At 35.8% G+C, this 18,344-nt stretch overlaps 1 protein-coding gene across 5 annotated transcripts in view; it reads left to right on the top strand.

Moving 5' to 3' along the window:
• The window catches only part of LOC117325574 (stathmin-like), a 40,902-nt gene that overhangs the window by 1,851 nt on the left and 20,707 nt on the right, over window positions 1-18,344 (top strand). For 3 of the 5 annotated variants that reach the window (XM_033881905.1, XM_033881903.1, XM_033881906.1), the window contains exon 3: window positions 17,469-17,534. In XM_033881905.1, coding sequence (XP_033737796.1) covers window positions 17,525-17,534 — 10 coding nt within the window. In that variant the 5' untranslated portion in view covers window positions 17,469-17,524. Of the gene's footprint in view, window positions 1-13,267; window positions 13,535-17,468; window positions 17,535-18,344 lie in introns of those variants that run through there. The other 2 variants (XM_033881904.1, XM_033881907.1) reach the window with 2 other exon arrangements.

Genomic DNA, 18,344 nt, shown 5'->3' with positions numbered 1-18,344 from the left:
TTTGGACCTGAATACATTGAGTCAGATATTGATCTTAACGATGTTCTAAATGAACTGTCAACAGATAACGAGTCCGAAAATGAGGACGAACGGCAACTTGTTGTACTGCCGCCATTACGTAATGTTGACCGAGATTTTTCGCCGATCACAGTAAATGATTTTGTTAGGGAAACGGGGCCAGTACTTCCAGAAACTTTTGATGTTGATACTGCAAGTCCCATTGATTATTTCTACCTTTTCTTCAATGAGAATCAGTTTTCCACCATAGCTCGACACACTAATAACTACGCTCGCTGGCATTTGAAAAACGAAGGTAGATTTGACCCAAAATGGTCGGATACACATTCCTTCGTCGCGACATCGGATATAAAATATTCTAGGCTTAAGCCTGAACTGTTGAAATACTCTTGTGAAAACTGTGAAAATTCAGTTTGCTTCATTTGGGAGTTAATGTTGAATCATTTCATGTACAGGAATTCAATGAATTATAAATTACATTGTCAAAATATTTTGAAATTTGTCTGTTCTGTTTGTATACAGCTGATTTCGTGGTTATGTGTTGTTGGTTTTATAAAGAAAATAGCACAGAATTAAAATTTAAGAAATTCTGAACATAATTCTAACTTACTAAAAATGTCTAAAACAACTATTTCACTTTCAAAATTAGGTTTAGAAAAATTAATCAAAACAAAGCTTGATTTCTCAAAAACTGCCATTGAGATGGTGTATGTATATTTCAGTCAGCGCGATAATGTTGCATTGCAACAATGTATCTTTGCACTATTGGCACAGAGTGCTGAAGTGTTAAAACCTGCATGTGGCAAAGGGTTAATACATAACCATGAAATCAGCTGTATATATATATACAGAGCAGATAGATTTCAAAATATTTTGACAATGTAATTTATAATTCAATGACCATGAAATGATTCACATTAATATTACCACTTCCAAGTGAAACAACAAACTTAATTCCAAAGTTCTCAACAAGAAGATTTAAACAGTTCATGTTTAAGTCTGTTTATCCAATGTCGGATGAAGGACTGTAACACAAGTCTATATCCATACCATGATTGAATGGTAATGAGCAGTAGTAACTGTAACTTATATTTGAATGTCAAGTTAATTAACTTTCATGGGTCACAATATGAACAAAATAAAAGCTCAGTTCTCAATGGATATGAAACTGGTTGTGGCAGTTTTCTCCTCATATATATGAAACAAATGATACTGAATCATCCTACTGTCCAGTTGGGAAGACCAGGTAACAAGTAGTGGCAATATGTCATGTGATATGTTGTGAACTTGGCTGTTGTAAATGCCGGGATCTTATTTAAAAAAAAAAAACAGAACGAGATCCCCCACCAAAGAAGTATTATGATCAACTAAGATTCCATGTTGATGTTGCTGATCAGCTGTGGTCAGGGTTTACCTGTAGGAAACACAGAGCAGGAAGTCTAGAAATGATGAAAACAATCTTGTGCTTCGCGCCATCAACTATCACAAACAAGTGAAGATTGAGGGTCGAAAGAGGTTCTGTCACGAGTGTGTGAAACGAAGGCACACAACTCCAAAGGGCTATGCAGTGGAGACATATTTCATGTGCCTTGGTACTTTGATTATATGAATTTTAGCTCACCTAGGGTAAGTGAGCAAATGCCGTGACTAGGCGCCCATCATCCAGTCGCCCGTCGGTGCATCTAGCTATCCCCGCCACGGTACAACTATGCATCAATGTATTGAATCGCAGAGTAATGCATCGTCTGTCCTTGATTGGTATCGTGATACCTGAAAAGTTGTAGTTATCTCCCTTGACCAACGTTAGCTTACGTTTTAACAAAATGGCTGACAAGGCTGTTTCAGCGGCTTATAAAGCTGCCTGTTGGAGTTCAAATCCAAATGATCTAATTTCAAGAACGCTTTGTGGGAAACCGACCAAACTGAAACGTATGTTTTTTGTAACGAATGAAGACAGAGACTCAAATATTCCGGAAATACCACAAACACAATCATGAATGGAATGCTGTATCGCTATCCACCCTGCGATACACGGCTCTACCGATTATGGTTTGGTTAATTAGAGTCGTTTTATCCAGTTGGCTTTTTTGCTAACTTTGATCTGGCACTTAATTTCTGAGCGATGGTGTTTATGTCACCTCGTCCCGGAATTGATGTTCGACCGTGCGTGACCACTATCGGCATAGTCGACACCTGGTCAAGCTTGTACAGGGACGTATTTACGTACCTCACTTGCGTGATCGTAGACTACACCTGCCATTGTCGGCATATTAAACATTGTTGTATATTATATATATCTATTCGGTCATCTTTCACAACAGTGAATACCCACGCAAACTCTGTGTGTAATTAATTTTTTGTTTATAAAATAGCATGTTGACTACATTATCAGGTATATATATAAAGTGTTAATCTGTTAAAACCACAAATGTTTTATCCATTTAGTGTTGCAGGAAATAGCGAGACACAGTAGATACATATACACCATTCCATGGCTACTTCATGACCTTTACAAACCTTTTTCCAGTGTATATTGATCTCTGAACTGCAGACTGGATGTCTGAAGAAAAAATATGGATTATTCCATGTAAACTACGGTACACAGAGCTTCTGTAGTTGTATGGTTTTAGAACAAAGGAAAAAATGTATCACTTTTAAAATTATGAAGTCCAATCTAATTATGTTACCTCTCAACAAAACTTAGTATGTATATCAAAGAATCAGGAAATCAGTTGAAATGTATAATTTTATGTTAATATTATTTCAAATGTCGTCATATATTGAAGTTTGCTGAAAGCCATGAAGAGAGCTTATATAGACAAAGTCTGTCGCTCAATTATATTGTTTAATATTAACTGATCATTGATTATGAATTGATAACCAATCTTCCAATACTTGATTTTCAACAATCCTGAATAATACCAGCGATTTCGAATGTGGATATCAAAAAGACAGAATGTTGGTTATAGGGCTGTATCGTGGGATGACTTGAATGGAGAAGTTTGTTGGAAAATCAATGAAAGAGATGCCTTAATCCCGACATTGTTGCACAATAGTGTTTTATCCAAGTAAGCCCTCTCATCTCGTACATTGCTTTTGTGTCATTGATTGGTGTCTTGTATGCACTTGAAGTTTGTGTATAATTAGCTATAGGCTTGTACACAGTCTGAGCTTTCCCTTGGTACAAATATTTACCATTACAGCATATAATGCTATTGTACATATACAGACAATCTTGAGGTTCCTGCCTTTTTTCTGTTATTACCATTAATCCATGTCTGGAACTGTATTGGCTTCAGTTTCATCCTAAATTAACAGTACTTGGCTGATGTTTTGACAGCAAGTACCTGGGACAGTGGTATAATGTTCCCATCGTATAATGGCCTTGACCTATTTTTAAGGTCACAGTGTCAAAGACAAATAGTAAAGTATTTCTTTGTAAAATTTTCTTCTAATTTTATAAAAGTCACAGGGTACTCCTTTTTGGCCAGTAGTTACCTGTTCCAGATCTGGAGTGCTATAAATTTAAAGTTTCTTTATAGCAATGACCATGACTTTTTTTCCAAGTACAGGGGTCGGGTATGTTTAACATATCAAATATCTTCGTTTCCAATTCCAGAAGACCCATATATATATATATACAGTTGACTCTGTCTAAATCGGACACCTTTGGGACCACATAATAAAGCCGGTTTGTAGAGAGTTCTAGATTGTAGAGAGTCTGCTTTTATATCGTTGTTGAATGCAAAACAAAAAAAAAATGAATAAAAAAGATGTTATTCATGCAAATACAAATGTTTGAATTGAATAACAAAATCTAATTCAACACTGTCAATATGACACTGCACGTTACATTGGTTGAAAACAATCACTGATTGCTGTATGTTTGTTTTGAGGCAGCCTTTGTCCAAGTCTGAACAATCAACCGATCTGACACCTTCTACAAGTGCTGTTTCCCAATTTGAGGAATTAGCCTCAATTTCTAATTCGTAAATGTTGGCGGCGGTCGTGAGATCTATGTTTGTTAGACGAAGTAAGACAAAAGATATGTCATCATCTTCCTCATTCGGGTACGTTAAGTGTAGTGAGATCTGCAAATTAGGGGAACATTTCTTAATTATGTCAATGCAATACATTTACAAACACATAAAACTATGGGTTTAAATTGACAAAAATTCTTAATTTTACGTAACAACTGTATAGATGTTTATCCAGCCATGGCCACCTGTGGACACTGACGGTAAATGGTCAATCGATAATTTATCTGCGGCAATTATAACTATATTAAAAACACTCGTCGGGAGCCCCAGAAGCCAATGCTACCGGGGAAACATGAATTAGATTGACGCTGGTTTATACAGAGTACCTATACAGAAGGAATGGGGCTGGAATATATGGTGGATTACAGAATTAGCAAGAGTCCGGATTATGCAGTTTATTCAAGTATAAATTAAAAAGAAGGGAATTTTGGGACCAAATTATTTGGCCAGTTTTGGGAAATATATAATATAATATAAAAGGTCATTTGTATGCTGACTCTTTATTGCATTCAATTCTTGTTACATGTAACTCTTGTGTGAAATATGTGACCACATTCACAATGCATACTATCCAGGATTAGCATTCCCAACAGCGTGCTTCGCATTGGTTATGTTTGATTTTGGTACATGTTTTTCTATAACATAAAGGCAATTGTAAATTGATTACTAGATTTTCATCCCTGCCCACCCCAATTTTCTGGCCCAAACCCCAATTTTTAGCTCACCTGGTCCAAAGGGCCGGTTTCCAGTAATGTTAATTCTCCATAGGAGCCTGCCCCCGTATAATTTCTTATCTAGCTCAACTACAGTTTTTTTCTTTTCCGAAGAATAATTTTACACCTTTCCGACACCCAGATTTCATAATGTCAGTGAAAATGTATTTTTATAAAGTTGTCATTTTGAGCATCAAAGACATAAGGTCGTAAATAAAAGAAGGTTATCTCGAAATTGTAATTCGCAACATAGTATGAATTTCTTTTGATAGATATTTCCAAAACATCGTATTTATTCATAAAACATAAAACAAAAATTTTCTCGGATGAAAAATGCACTTGCAGAGACACAATTATGAAGAAAAATGCCATAAAATTGCAATTTTCTCCCGTTATATAGTTTTGGATGCAAATTTCCATCACAAAATCGGATAGAGCTTTACTTGTTTCATATGTGTACCAAAAATCAGCTAATTCCATGTGGTGGAACGTTCTCATATCGCCGCCTGAATGTGGTGGTAAATTGAAAGAAAAGGGGAAATGAGTAACAACCTTGTCTGAAACCAGTGCTTGACGCTGGGGCCAGCCAAAGGCTGGCCCGGAAAAAAAAATTTGGGCAACTAGAAAATAATTTTCACTGGCCCAAAATGAATATTGGAAGCCCAATTTTCTGTTTATCCTGATCTCCCTTCAATAGAAAACATAACTTCTGAAGAAGGTTCAGTATAGCTTTATTTTCATTCCCCAATCAATTCCTCTCTGCACATTGCCAAATACACCCTCCTTTCATTCCCACAGTCTTCATCATCACTGTATTCGTCATCACCCACATTTCCAGCTCTCCTGCAGCTTTCTTTTACCTCTATTTTGTTCATACCTTCAAATTAAAGTAATTTCATATTTTACTAACACTGGTAGCAGCTTTTGTACTTTATTACAGTACGACCATGATAAAATAAAGTCTGGTTTGTTTTATTATTGATCAATGAAAGAATGAACTTGGTTATTATTTTTATGATATAAATTTATTAACAGACTTACAGTCAAACAAACTTCGTGATTACTTTTAAGTCAGTAAATCACAACATGACGACCTATAAAGCCATCATTATTGATGAGAGAAAGTCGGAGTAATTATGATTATTATATAATTTTTGGGATGCTTAAACTTTTTTGAACAGATGTACATTTGACAAAACGTAACGGTAAGTACACGAACGCAAATCCAACAAAATGTAAACAACGCCGTGGTGGTGTCCCAGTCGGTAAACTAAAACATGACAACATACAAAATGCGTCGTATTAAAACCAGTTGTCGCTATACAAACTAAATTATGAACATGCTTTACTTTCTTGGCCGATTTAGCGGTTTTTTTCTCTGTCGATGTTGACGGGGGTCGTTTAAAAAAAAAACAAGCGTCAGCCATGCTTCTCGTTACGCGTGACTAATGCATACCGCTACAAACAGCTTTCCGATTGGTTGAGATGATTAGCTTCTATCCAATCAATGAAATCTGAATACTCGTTGGAATCTGATTTTGAATCGTATTTGCAATGGCAACATCGAACGTAGTACTCGCCCAAACATTTTATTTTGGGCTTGTAAATTAATCATTATTGCATTTTTTCATGGCCCAACTAAGGTTTTGATCACCATCGGCGACCTGGCGACCGGCTGTGTCGGGCACTCTGAAACCCTATTTATATAGCTTATTATATATACAAAATTTTATATTGAATATCAGAGCGGATATTTTCATGACAGTTTTATGATATCTAACGACTAATAAACAGTATTGATATAAAGATTTACACAGAGGACACCCTAAATAAACAGTATTGATATAAAGATTTACACCGAGGACACCCTGATACATGAATTCTGTTCTATCTCAAGTTGTCCTCTTTTGAATTTTCTGATCGTGTGGCCTTGTACATTTATCTGTATCTTCTTGTCTTTGTCTATACGTTTACGGAATCATTGACTCGACGCTAGCTATTCTTGTCTCACTTTCCTTTATTTTATTGTCCCATCTCCAAAGCGTTGTGGCTCTGTCAGGGTTGGGACCCTGACTTGTCTCACTTTCTTTGTGCCTGCCGACCACGCCACATCGAATAGATAGATTATCCATATGAAATACTTTATTTTGTTCTAAGTAATCAATCAATTCTGCGCTTCTTGGAGGTATTGAATGTGATTTATTATATTGTCTTGTTATTTTGTGTAATTAGTTGTTCGTTATTTATCACACCGTTTTGCATAATTGTACCAAACTACTAAGTATTAGCTGTTTACAGCAATCATCGGTGGCTTGCTATTTTGTTACTTTATCGACGCTTCATAAACCAATCGTTATTGTTTCAAGATGGAGGGTAAATGTGTTGGAGAAGGCCGTCAACTATACTTCAAGAAACGTAGTGGCAATAAGAACAGAAGTGCACGCAATGTAAATAGTCCACAATATAAATGGCTCCTAGATACGCTGGTGCAACAAGGATTGATGTCAGCAAAGGAACAAGCACTTATTTGCCAGAAGTGCTACATGAAGTATCTTCGGAACAAAAATCAGCCTGAACCTGAACCCGAGCAGAACCAGGAAATAGAGGAAGAAGACGACTCCCCGTCCCATATCCTGCCGTTGCTGACCCTTCATGATCTTTTGAATGGATCATCTTCACACAAAAAATGCTGTCTCTGTCTTGTTACCTTTGCAATAAATGGAACAAAATCATCAGTCTTACCAAAACGTGCAAGACATCACCTGATCTATTCACACAAACTGTGGTGTCCCACCTCATCCCGCGTCTGCTCCATTCACCTTATTGGTAACGACTTAGATCCGTCTACAGAGGTTGTCCTTGATGGTAGAGGTTCCTTGGAATCTCAGTTACCATCAAAATCGTCCGAAATCATTAATGACCTCCTAGAGGTGTCGCACGTCCTTTCACAGAACCAGTCTGCGTTTGCAATAAGCTTTTCTTCTCTTGATGACTTGACATGCATGGCCTGGACAGGTTGGTCCAAAGATCAGTTCCTCGAAATCCACTCGCACTGTTCCCCATATCTTTCATCTGGTATATATACCAAGACTACACACGATGCTCTATTACTGTTCTGGGTAAAACTGAAAACCGACATTTCCTGGAGTCAGTGTTCTTCTCTTTTTGGAATTTCCAAGTCAAGTGTGTCCAAAACTTTCCAATCCATAGTACAGGCATTAGACACATTGATAGTCCCACAATTTCTAGGTCCGGATCACTTGACAAGAGAACAGTTGCTCGGCACAATACTGTCTTTTCAGAAGCATTTTTTGGAGATAAAGCCACTGCCATATTATAACCTGTCTGAATGGTATTAGAGGACCGATCTACCAGAGAGAGATGCCAAAGATAGGCTAATGGCTGAACGTATGAAAGTATGTTTGGGGCTCGATATGAAAGATCCCCGTTACCATGTGACTAACCAAACTTATAAATATAGGTATTATACAATCGCCTGTAGCTATGAACACTCCCGTAAATGCGAAAAACCAACCAAAATCATAAGGAACACGTTTTGTTTGTAGTTCTGTCTATTTGTCCGCCAATGTCTTCAACCACGGGGACTTGTGAAGTAGCCATCTTGGATTTTTTTTATGAAAAAGTGTTTCTCTCACTTTTTTTCATATCTGTGTACATATTCTCAACATACCGAGCAAATACTCTCGTGTTTTTGTTAATTATCTAAAGAAAGTCGAAAATCGGCAATTCAACCATAGGCTAATTCAACCCAAGATTTGAAAATGTTCCACCACTTACATGTTGATGATTTTTCCTCTCATAAATAGCATATTACATACTGTTTAATAGGATAAAAATTGGTTTGCATCCAACGCCCATAAAAGGGTGTATTCTCTAAAAAACACAGTTTTTGTGTCTAAAATGTTATCGAAAATGGCAGTTTTGAGATTGTTTCTTCCATAAATGGCGCGATGGAAACATGATTTTTTTGTCACAATCATGCCATGAATGTATTCTTTACGTTGACCAACATTTGATTAGATTTTCATTAATATTTTACATAACATGCGCATTTTATCAACACTTAGACAGCTTCTGAAAGGTACAACTTTGAGGAGCCATAAAAAACAAACCAAGTGACCTAAATCTTTATACTTTATAGATTTGTGACCACAACGGCATGGGCAATGCACCACCAACAGGAAATTGAATCAGAGAAGGGGCCATTTTGGAAACAAGCCCTTTGGTTTGGAGAATTATTTGGCAATGTTATGTTACATAAATAAAGGATGTGACACCCTTGAGGCAGGCGAAAGGGGGCCTCTTGTTCACATTTTGAGCAGGTTTTAATATGTATATGGCTATATTACCAGGTTGACATAATCAATCAGGTGACTTAAACATTGTATGCTACATTGCAGACTTATGGAAATACTGATTTGTTGTAGTGTCCAGTATTATAATAGGAATATGGTCACTCCTGGACAATCATAATGTGTTGCAGTGTATAGTCTACTTATTCATACTCCTTTAAATGCAATAGAGCATCAGAATGTTACTGAAAGCTTCACTCTTCCATGTACATACACTATTGAGATCAATACTGTTTTTAACTGCCTGCCTGGCTTGAAGAATCAGATAAGTGTGTTGGGACAGGAGTTTGTGTCTGGTTGCAAGGTGCCACTGGCTGAAGTATATGTGCAGTTCTGAAGGCTTTGATGTTTGAGTCATGAATTGTATTGATTGGTACCTGTCTCCTATTGACATTAAACCTTTGATAACAATAAACTGTGTCGTCATATGTTCCCACACTGTCTGGATGTATGTCCAGGTCAGCAGCCCACAGGGATTCTGAAGTGCTTCTTATCGCATTATACACCCAGGTGCCATATGTAGGTCTCCACACTATATAGCTCACCTGTTTGTGCACATGAATGACATACCTGTGTAAATATGTATTTTGAGCCTGATCAGATTTTCAAGATCGCCAAGCAGCCATTGGATTTTTACATGATATTCATTTATTTAATACTGCTATTTCTGAGGAACTAAAGGAATCTTGAAACAAGGAACACAGAATGAAAGATATTTCTAATTTTGCAAAACCTAAGTCTGAAAACTAGTGTTGGAGTGGTTAGCAAAAATATATATGCCAACAGGATATATATATATAACCAGCTCAGGCTAACCGAACCATAACTGGCCTTTGGTGTTAAACAGGAGGCTTTGAGATGTAAAAAGATATTGTAGTACTGTTCTGTTCCATGAATACAACATTCTGAGACAGATATTGCTAATGATTAATTTCATTCAGGTTTACATTTCCAGGAAACTAACAACAATCTTATGTCAACAAGTGTTACATGTACTGACTATCTAATGTGCATCCTACCTGTGTAGTAATGATACAATAATTGCACCAGTATCACATATAGAGTTTATAATCATACTTGATTTCTGTAATCAAAACTGAATTGACCGTTTGAAACCTAATGAAAGTATCACTTTGGAAGACTAGGTAAATCAGGCTGTAAACAAGCGCTGGCGTGAGGGCCTTATTTGCAGTAGTTTTATTTCAAGATTTAAGTCAAATACACAATATACTTTAATGTGGTTCGATGAGATAATATTTAGTTTGAATGTCTGATTTGTCAGCACATACAGCAGCAACTGTAACTTCAAATATAAATTCATTATGAAATTGTCAGGCTGTCAAGTAGAATATCCTGCAGAAGCAATGCAAGTTCCTCGTTTGACTTGACTGATGTGGCCTCCTTTCCTTTGCTTTTCCATCTATATAGCTAGTTGCCTATATTTATAAGATATTTACATGATGTTCGCTTTCTTGTCCTGTCCTTGTTTTCTCGCTGATTCAAATTTCAGTGACCCATTAGCTAATCGCTACCTCAAGGAGCCGCATCCGTCATTTTAGTTTTTTTGGTCATGAACCTGTCTGCACATGTGTATTACGGTAAAGTTAATACATTTTACTAGTTGAGAAAATACAAGATTTCTGTTTACTTTTGGTTTTATAGCAAAGATATTTCAACAACAACAGAATGCCCCTTTAAGATTTTTAGGGGAAGTATAATTGTCCTCCTCAAACTGCATTTTTGTAAGATATAAGGCTGCATTCGCAGAATAAAATCAAGACCTTATGTTGCAGTGACTGGAAATTAGAGATGCTGGGAATCTGGACTTCAAAATGTTTTTAAAAAATTTATAATTAAAACTTTCTTGAAATTACACCGGAGTCCCACCTTCTAAATGCCTTCTGAACAGCAGTCCTGGGATTGTTTATAGTTTCATTAGGCCTATCTCGTCAGGCCTACAGTTCAGTTCTGCTGTTTTGATACACACATTATCATTATTATTGAAATGCTAGTTCTGATTGGTTGTTGGTTGGAGCGCTCAGCCAATCAGCGACACTGTTTATTGAAGAAACCAAAATATAGCTATAACATGCAAAAAGCTAGAATTAGTCGAACCATGATCGATCATGATAAAACGGAACATTGACAAAAGGGGAAATATAGCATACACAAATTTGAAATTCTTATTCTTTTTCAAAACTGACAGAATTTGGTCCAGTTGTAGTTTGAAACATTGTTGGGAGAGGCAGTTCAAAGGTAGCAAAATATAAGTGAGAGTATATTTTGCCTTATTAGAACTACTGAAATATCCAGATGAGCAATGCAGGCCCTCTGGGCCTCTTGTTTGCTGTAAAACCTTAGATTTTGATAAATTATCAGTATTGCTTCTCCAACTGATTTACAGATTAGTTTATAGCGGAATTGAAATGAATTATATAATAAATCAGAAATACACCTCATGCCCTTCTAATTTGGTTTATACATTCATTAGAGTTCCAGGAGTAATATTATGTGACATACAATTTCAAAATGACATGCTTATACATACATAAAAAATGAACGCATAGTGTGATTGCTGCCGCCGGTGAGCTTTCGCAATCATTGATTGCACTTGTTTTATTTACTTGACCGCCATTTTCAATCTGTAAGTTATTGGAATGAAGTCTGGAAATGTAAATGCTTGTGATTGTGTGTCATTGAGTGCTTTTTTTGTGGATTTAATGATTAATTCCTGAAAAAGAGGTAATATCACGGCACCGTTAATCACTTGCATGTATTTTACCTGTTTGATGATATGATCAAAATCCTGACTTTGAACATTTGACATTCTGCACAGTGCAAATCTATCTGCCTTGGGAAGTTAGAGGTTACAAGTTTTTCGCCATGTTATCCTGTAACATTGTTGGAGTAGAGGGACATAAATATGAGGAAAGATACTTTCAATCCAAATAGAGCAACTGATTAAAAACAGTCTATGAATTCCAGTTGCAAAGTGCATGCGCAGTTGAAAGGTTAATTACAGTGCGTGTCTAAAAACAGATAGACCTCAAGATATTGAGACAGAAATAATGCATGAAAAGTATGAAGCATCAGATATTACAAGTTCTTAGAAAAATTAGGCTTTTTCTGAGTGCTTTTTGGGGCCGTTAATGGGAATGGGGCTTAATGGGAATGGACCCCATTCCCAATTGGAATTATTTCATTTTAAAGCCAAATTCCTAAAATTTGCTGTTTAATCCTGAAAAAATCTTTCCCAATTCACCAATTGTCTTCCCAAAATGAGACAAAAAGGCCGCATCCAAAACCAGTGAGAAAAGTCCTGAAAATACCTAAGGCCTTGAAGAGATCTTGATAGGGCTTCAACAGACTGTTTTCACCATGCATTAATTTGGTAAAATGTTCTTTGGAATAGAATCAACATTTCTATCTTGGGGAGAGTTGAACCATAGTAGTTTATGTTTGATTTGATGAAGTTCTCAAATAAGGTTAATATATGCAAGAATTGATCTGAATTTTTTTGGGGTAGGATTAAATGATTAGGGTATTTGTTTTTGCTTTTACCAGGTAACTTATTTGCCATTAGCATTGTTCTATGAAAACTGTTGTGATTTGATGTCTGATGCTGCTCAGGTTGATTAAAGTACTTTACCAGCACTTGTTGGTCATCAACAGGGGAATTGGTCATTGCTGTTACAGTGTGAGGTGGGTTGTTTCCTAATCATAATCATTGATGTTAAGACAGACATGATCACCATTTTGATTTCCTGGTGCGGTGCAGCAGTCTGCAGTCTCTGCATCTTCACCATGTGAGATCAATACTTGACTAGAACAATATTGAATCACCAATTTTACATTTACTGTAGAGTCACTGCAGTTCTTTCCCTTCACTGATATCTTAATTAACTGTAAATGGCATGCAAATTTGAATATTCATGTTGAATTGTGATTGGTAGGTGGTTTTCTGTGGCCTGATGACATCATAGAGCTGGTAATATCGCTGTAAAGGAAATTGTCAATAATGAGGTGTGTACGTAATGCTGCTGTTCGGAACATAATGTTAATGTTGAAGCAGCTCTGAGTGTGCTTGCTGTGTGCTGACTGGCACAGAAAGCTTGGATTGTCAGAGAACCAACTGTAGTGAGTAGGCTCTGACTCATTTTCTGGCACTGTTGGGTTGGAACAGACAAGGTACTGAGAGACAGCAACAGGTTCTGAAAGCATTGTTTTATTGGGTTCTTGGATTCATTTTCTAACTTTATTTGTTACTCTGCAAGATTTCTTTTCTTTTCTCCTTGGATATGCTTTACGGAAGTTAAAAAGTTTGTGGATATATGCCGGAGAACCTTGAACTGGATTTCTTCTTGTAGTGTTTTTGGTGGATTATGTAGAGGTAAATGTTATTTGTTTTTTAAATGCAAGATTTCAAGAAAGAAATCTCATGTAATTTAACATTATTTAATATCCACAATATGTATTTATTTATATATACTGCTGCATGTATTGATGTGGTTTTGATATTAATATTTAATGTGATGCAGCAGACAAAATCACTTTTTTTCATTTCATTTCTGAAATCATGAACATGTGTCATAACTACAAGCTGCAGTTGATACATGGAAACTGCTGTAGAAAGTTCAATTTATCTAATTGATTTCAGTGCATAGTAAAAATCAAAGTGAGGGATTTATTGATTATATGAAGCAGATTCAGAATTGTTTAATTAGCTAATTAGTCGTTTTATATATTATCTTGTGTAACATATGAATATTTTAAGAAAAATGCAAAGATGTGTTGTGCCAAAGATTGATTATTGTACAATATATTGGTGAGAGCCTGTTTGGATATGATTGATGTAGCATGACTCACTCAGCAGGTATTGAGCCTGATGGCTCCATGATCAGGTGAACAGGTGTATCCTAGCTGCAGTGACCTACATTAATCAGCTCCCTGAACCAATGGCCAAGCAGGTCCCCAAACTGATGGAGGATTGTGAAGTACTTTCCACCTTAATTGGCTAATCATTTAATATTGATATTTTTTTTGTATTGATGTCTGCAATATGACAGTGAACCATAGTACTTTTAATTTGTAATTCAGTACTGGTAATGGTGTATGTAAATTGTAATGATTGATAAGAGGCAATGACTCATCATGGTAATTTACAGGAGAGCTTTTACCTATTGTTTTTTTTTAATGTGTATCAATTAGTTTCCAGGATAGTTTTTTTTTCATTTGACCAATATTCAGTTACTAAATGTATATGACATTTGATCAATTAGTAGAAAATACAAGCATTCAAATCGGTTCTATCAATATGCAACTTTAAATGGGTTTTAATTCATGTAGGTAAATGGTTAATTGACAAATTTCTATATTTAATTGTACCATTGCCCATACCTGGATTGAAGAGATAATAGAAAATTTGTGTTGGACATGGTCTTCTTGTTTATGTTTAAAGTTAATTTTCAATTCAGTTTAGCCCATTTTCAGATCTGTAACCATCATCATTGTTTTAAGAGTGTGGTTATTTCAGGGCAGTATTAATATTAAAACTGGTCTTTCTATTGTTCAAAGTAAACATTTACAGTAAAACACGGTTATAACAAATCCCAGGGAACCAACTGAATCAGTTCGTTATATTGATAGTTTGTATTACGAATTTTATTGGGTTTTTTTTCCTAAAAACTTTCGCTGTATGAAAATATTAAAATGAAAATACAAGCAAGTACAAATTAAAAGCGATGCAATTATTTTAAGTCAGTTGTAACTTTGTGTACAAAGTACTGAAAGCATCTGACGTATCATTTTGAGACTCCAGAAAACGGCTTGTCTCGTGGAAATAATCACTCGCTGTAGCACCACTGTTTACGGAATGTTCCTCCTCTGTGACTGTCTCTATTTTCTCCTTGTCTTTTCTCCTTGTCTTCACTGTATTCTTGGTATTCTTAGTTTACAATCGTCAGATGGTGGGCTGCTAATCAAATCACACTTTTGTCTTGTTCATCATCCATCCCTAAATGATTCTTCTATACAGAATTATCTTTCACATATTTCATTTAGATGTAGGATCTATTTAATTTGGCCCCTTTATAATTAGTTGTACATAATCAGTTTTAAGATTGACAGTAGGAAACGAATGGCTTCCAGGCAGTTTTGGAGTGTTTACCAAAAGTTACAAAAGAAAAGATATTGAAATCTCTTTTGAACACTCTTATCTAACAATATTAATAAAATACCTGGTATATGTTACAATAATAACAATAAAGGTTGAGACCAGAGAAAATTTAATGTTAATAGTTCAGCTACATCTGAAATGCAATATGGCCTGCATGCTGCCACCAATGGTTGGTGTTAATGTCACTTTGAATGCTTGAATTATTGTGAAATTCTTTTGGGGAGGGGGATGTAATACTAAGGTGAACTATAGCTCACCTTCCCAAAAGTTAAGTGATCATGAGCTTATGTCCTGGTACAGCATCTGGCATCCATCCGGTGTCAACTTTTCCCTTTAAACAATGCAACTGTTCAATAACCAAGGAGCTCATGAGACCTGATATTAGGCCTATAGAATGATGGGATAAAGGGCTACCAAGGTTGTTCAAATGAAATAACATTGACCTGCTTTCAAGGTCACAGGTAAAATTTGCTGAAACTTTTGATTTACTTCTTTTCAATAACCAAGAGGCCCAGAGATCTTGACCTGCTATTGGGCCGGAAGTATATATTGTTGCACCACTACTACAATTGCCTCACAAATCACTAACTTTTAGCCCATCATCTGATGATTTCATCTAGCCATTAGTCATAAACAATCCTAAAATTTCAAGTTATTTCTAATAAATTTCTAATTAATGTCTTCATCAATCTTTTTCATTGGAAGCTCCCCTTCTTTCTGTAATTTTGCATATTGAATTTGGAGACTGATCGGAAAATAGTCATACATAGACATATTTGATTTGAATAGTTGAAATTTAGTTTTGTGATTTCTCTAAGTTCTTTTTAAATCTTTCTTAGATTTGAGACATATCCCCTTGGCCATGGTATAAAATTGTTAAAGTCCCATTAAATGCAGCTTTCAATAAAAAAAATTGAGGAGGAAAAATAATCTATTTATAAGTTAATTTATCTGAATTATATTCAAGACCATTTTGTCTGTGTTGGTGTTAATATAACAGCACTTGAAATTCGCTCTTTGTAAACATGCCTCAATTTACAATCATTGCTGATGACGAGCGACTGTTGTGTCAATTTGGTACATTGTATAGCTTTAAGTCACTAGTAAGCTACGCTCATGGCAATGTAAATTAATATATATTACAATTATAGAGACGAAACGTGTTTGCTGAGCTTAAATAATCTATAAGCTTTAGCTTAGGCTAAAACCTTTTCTCTCGCATAACAGATCCCCTACTTCAGTGTCAACAGCCTATTGAAACCCAGTTTGCGAAAGGCGTGCAAATGCATGTAGTGTATGTTTTTTTTTATTTTGGGAGGCTACAATATATTCCTGTTTATCTCCTTGTGAAAGCATTTATATGATGTCAACTTCATACTCATAGTGCTACCTCACTGAAACACACTGCTGAAGATATCCAGCAGAACAACTTGCACTTTCACACTTTATTGACGAATGCGAACCAGTCATCCCACTCCCAAAATGCTGAGTGCTAAGCAGAATATAGGTAGCTACCTGTTTTCCTTGGAGGGGGGTGGCCCAATAGGGGGAATAGAAGTAAATACTTTAAATCACTGTTAAGGATACTAATCCTGAACGAATGAATGGAGAGGCAGCTCAAAATGTAAGAATATGTCCTATATGACCTAATCAGGGCACAGGTAATTGATAGTGGTGGCGTCCTTATTAAAATTCATTATTCTGAAGTTTTATGAAACGGACTATAATAGCAGAAATTCTCTGAATCGTGAAAATTTGCCAAATGATACATATACATAGAGGAAGAGAGTGGTGAAGTAGAGAAAAGATCAAGTGTTACACAGAACAAATCAAGATCATTCAATAGTGGGTGTCGATTGCAAAACCACTGTGGGATCTCTAGTTTATTCTTACAGTAAGCCTCATGTTATATGCGACATGTTTGATTCTACCAGAAAATCAGATTAGATAAACGTCATAAATGTATCATGTTTTCAGCCCCTCTGCTGGTGTAAAAGTTGAATAATAAAATTTAAGGCGGCTTTTTTTTTAACCACTTTTACCTTACTATCAACTGATTATTCTGCAAAATGAAATGGGCTTGATTATTTGAGGATTGTTACAGTAACTTATATATATAATTAATGCTTCTGTCTTTTCTATTTTGCAGGAGTGAGGAGACCTCAAGTGCCTTGTTTGTGTGTGTGATACAGAAAAAAAATAAACATGACAACAGGTAAGGCTAAGCTCCATTCTTCAATATTATCATGACAACAGGTAAAGCTGAGCTCCATAACATGACAACAGGTAAGGCTGAGCTCCATTCTTCAATATCAACATGACAACAGGTAAAGCTGAGCTCCATTCTTCAATATCAACATGACAACAGGTAAGGCAGAGCTCCATTCTTCAATATCAACATGACAACAGCTAATTAGGCTAAGCTCCATTCTTCACTATGACAATGACAACAGGTAAGGCAGAGCTCCATTCTTCACTATAACAATGACAACAGGTAAGGCTAAGCTCTATAACATGATTCTTTTTTTTATTATTTCTTTACCAACATTCTTTATTTCCAGCAGGAATCCACTTCCACACAAGATGAATGTCAAGCAGCTGACAATTCATAAAGTCAGAATTTTGAATAGCTGTTAAAATATGACATTTTAAGATATTGTGGTCACCCTTCTTAGAGGAATTACTTGAACTCACACTTGGATCTCACATTATAGTGCACGTGGTGCTGACAGTTTACTATAAAGAATTTACTTTTGGTACCTTAGATAACCCTAATATATACATATATACTTCTGATATATTTGTCATGATGCATATATAGTTATCTTTGTTAATCAGAAGTGCTGATTGGGAAGTAACAAAATGTGATTACCAAAACAAAAAACGGCTATGGTATTTTGTGTTGGCTTGATACATAGAGGATATCGATCAATGTCTTCAGTAATACCAAATGTATTTCATAAGTATGGCTAATAATTTATATTTTTCACAAGTCTGTCAAAAAGTAGTATTTTTTCACTGATAC

The sequence above is a fragment of the Pecten maximus genome, chromosome 4 (assembly GCF_902652985.1).
Source record: "Pecten maximus chromosome 4, xPecMax1.1, whole genome shotgun sequence".
Lineage (NCBI taxonomy): Eukaryota > Metazoa > Mollusca > Bivalvia > Pectinida > Pectinidae > Pecten > Pecten maximus.
Note: the sequence above shows the minus strand (reverse complement) of the source record. Positions and strands in the feature narration are given on the sequence as shown.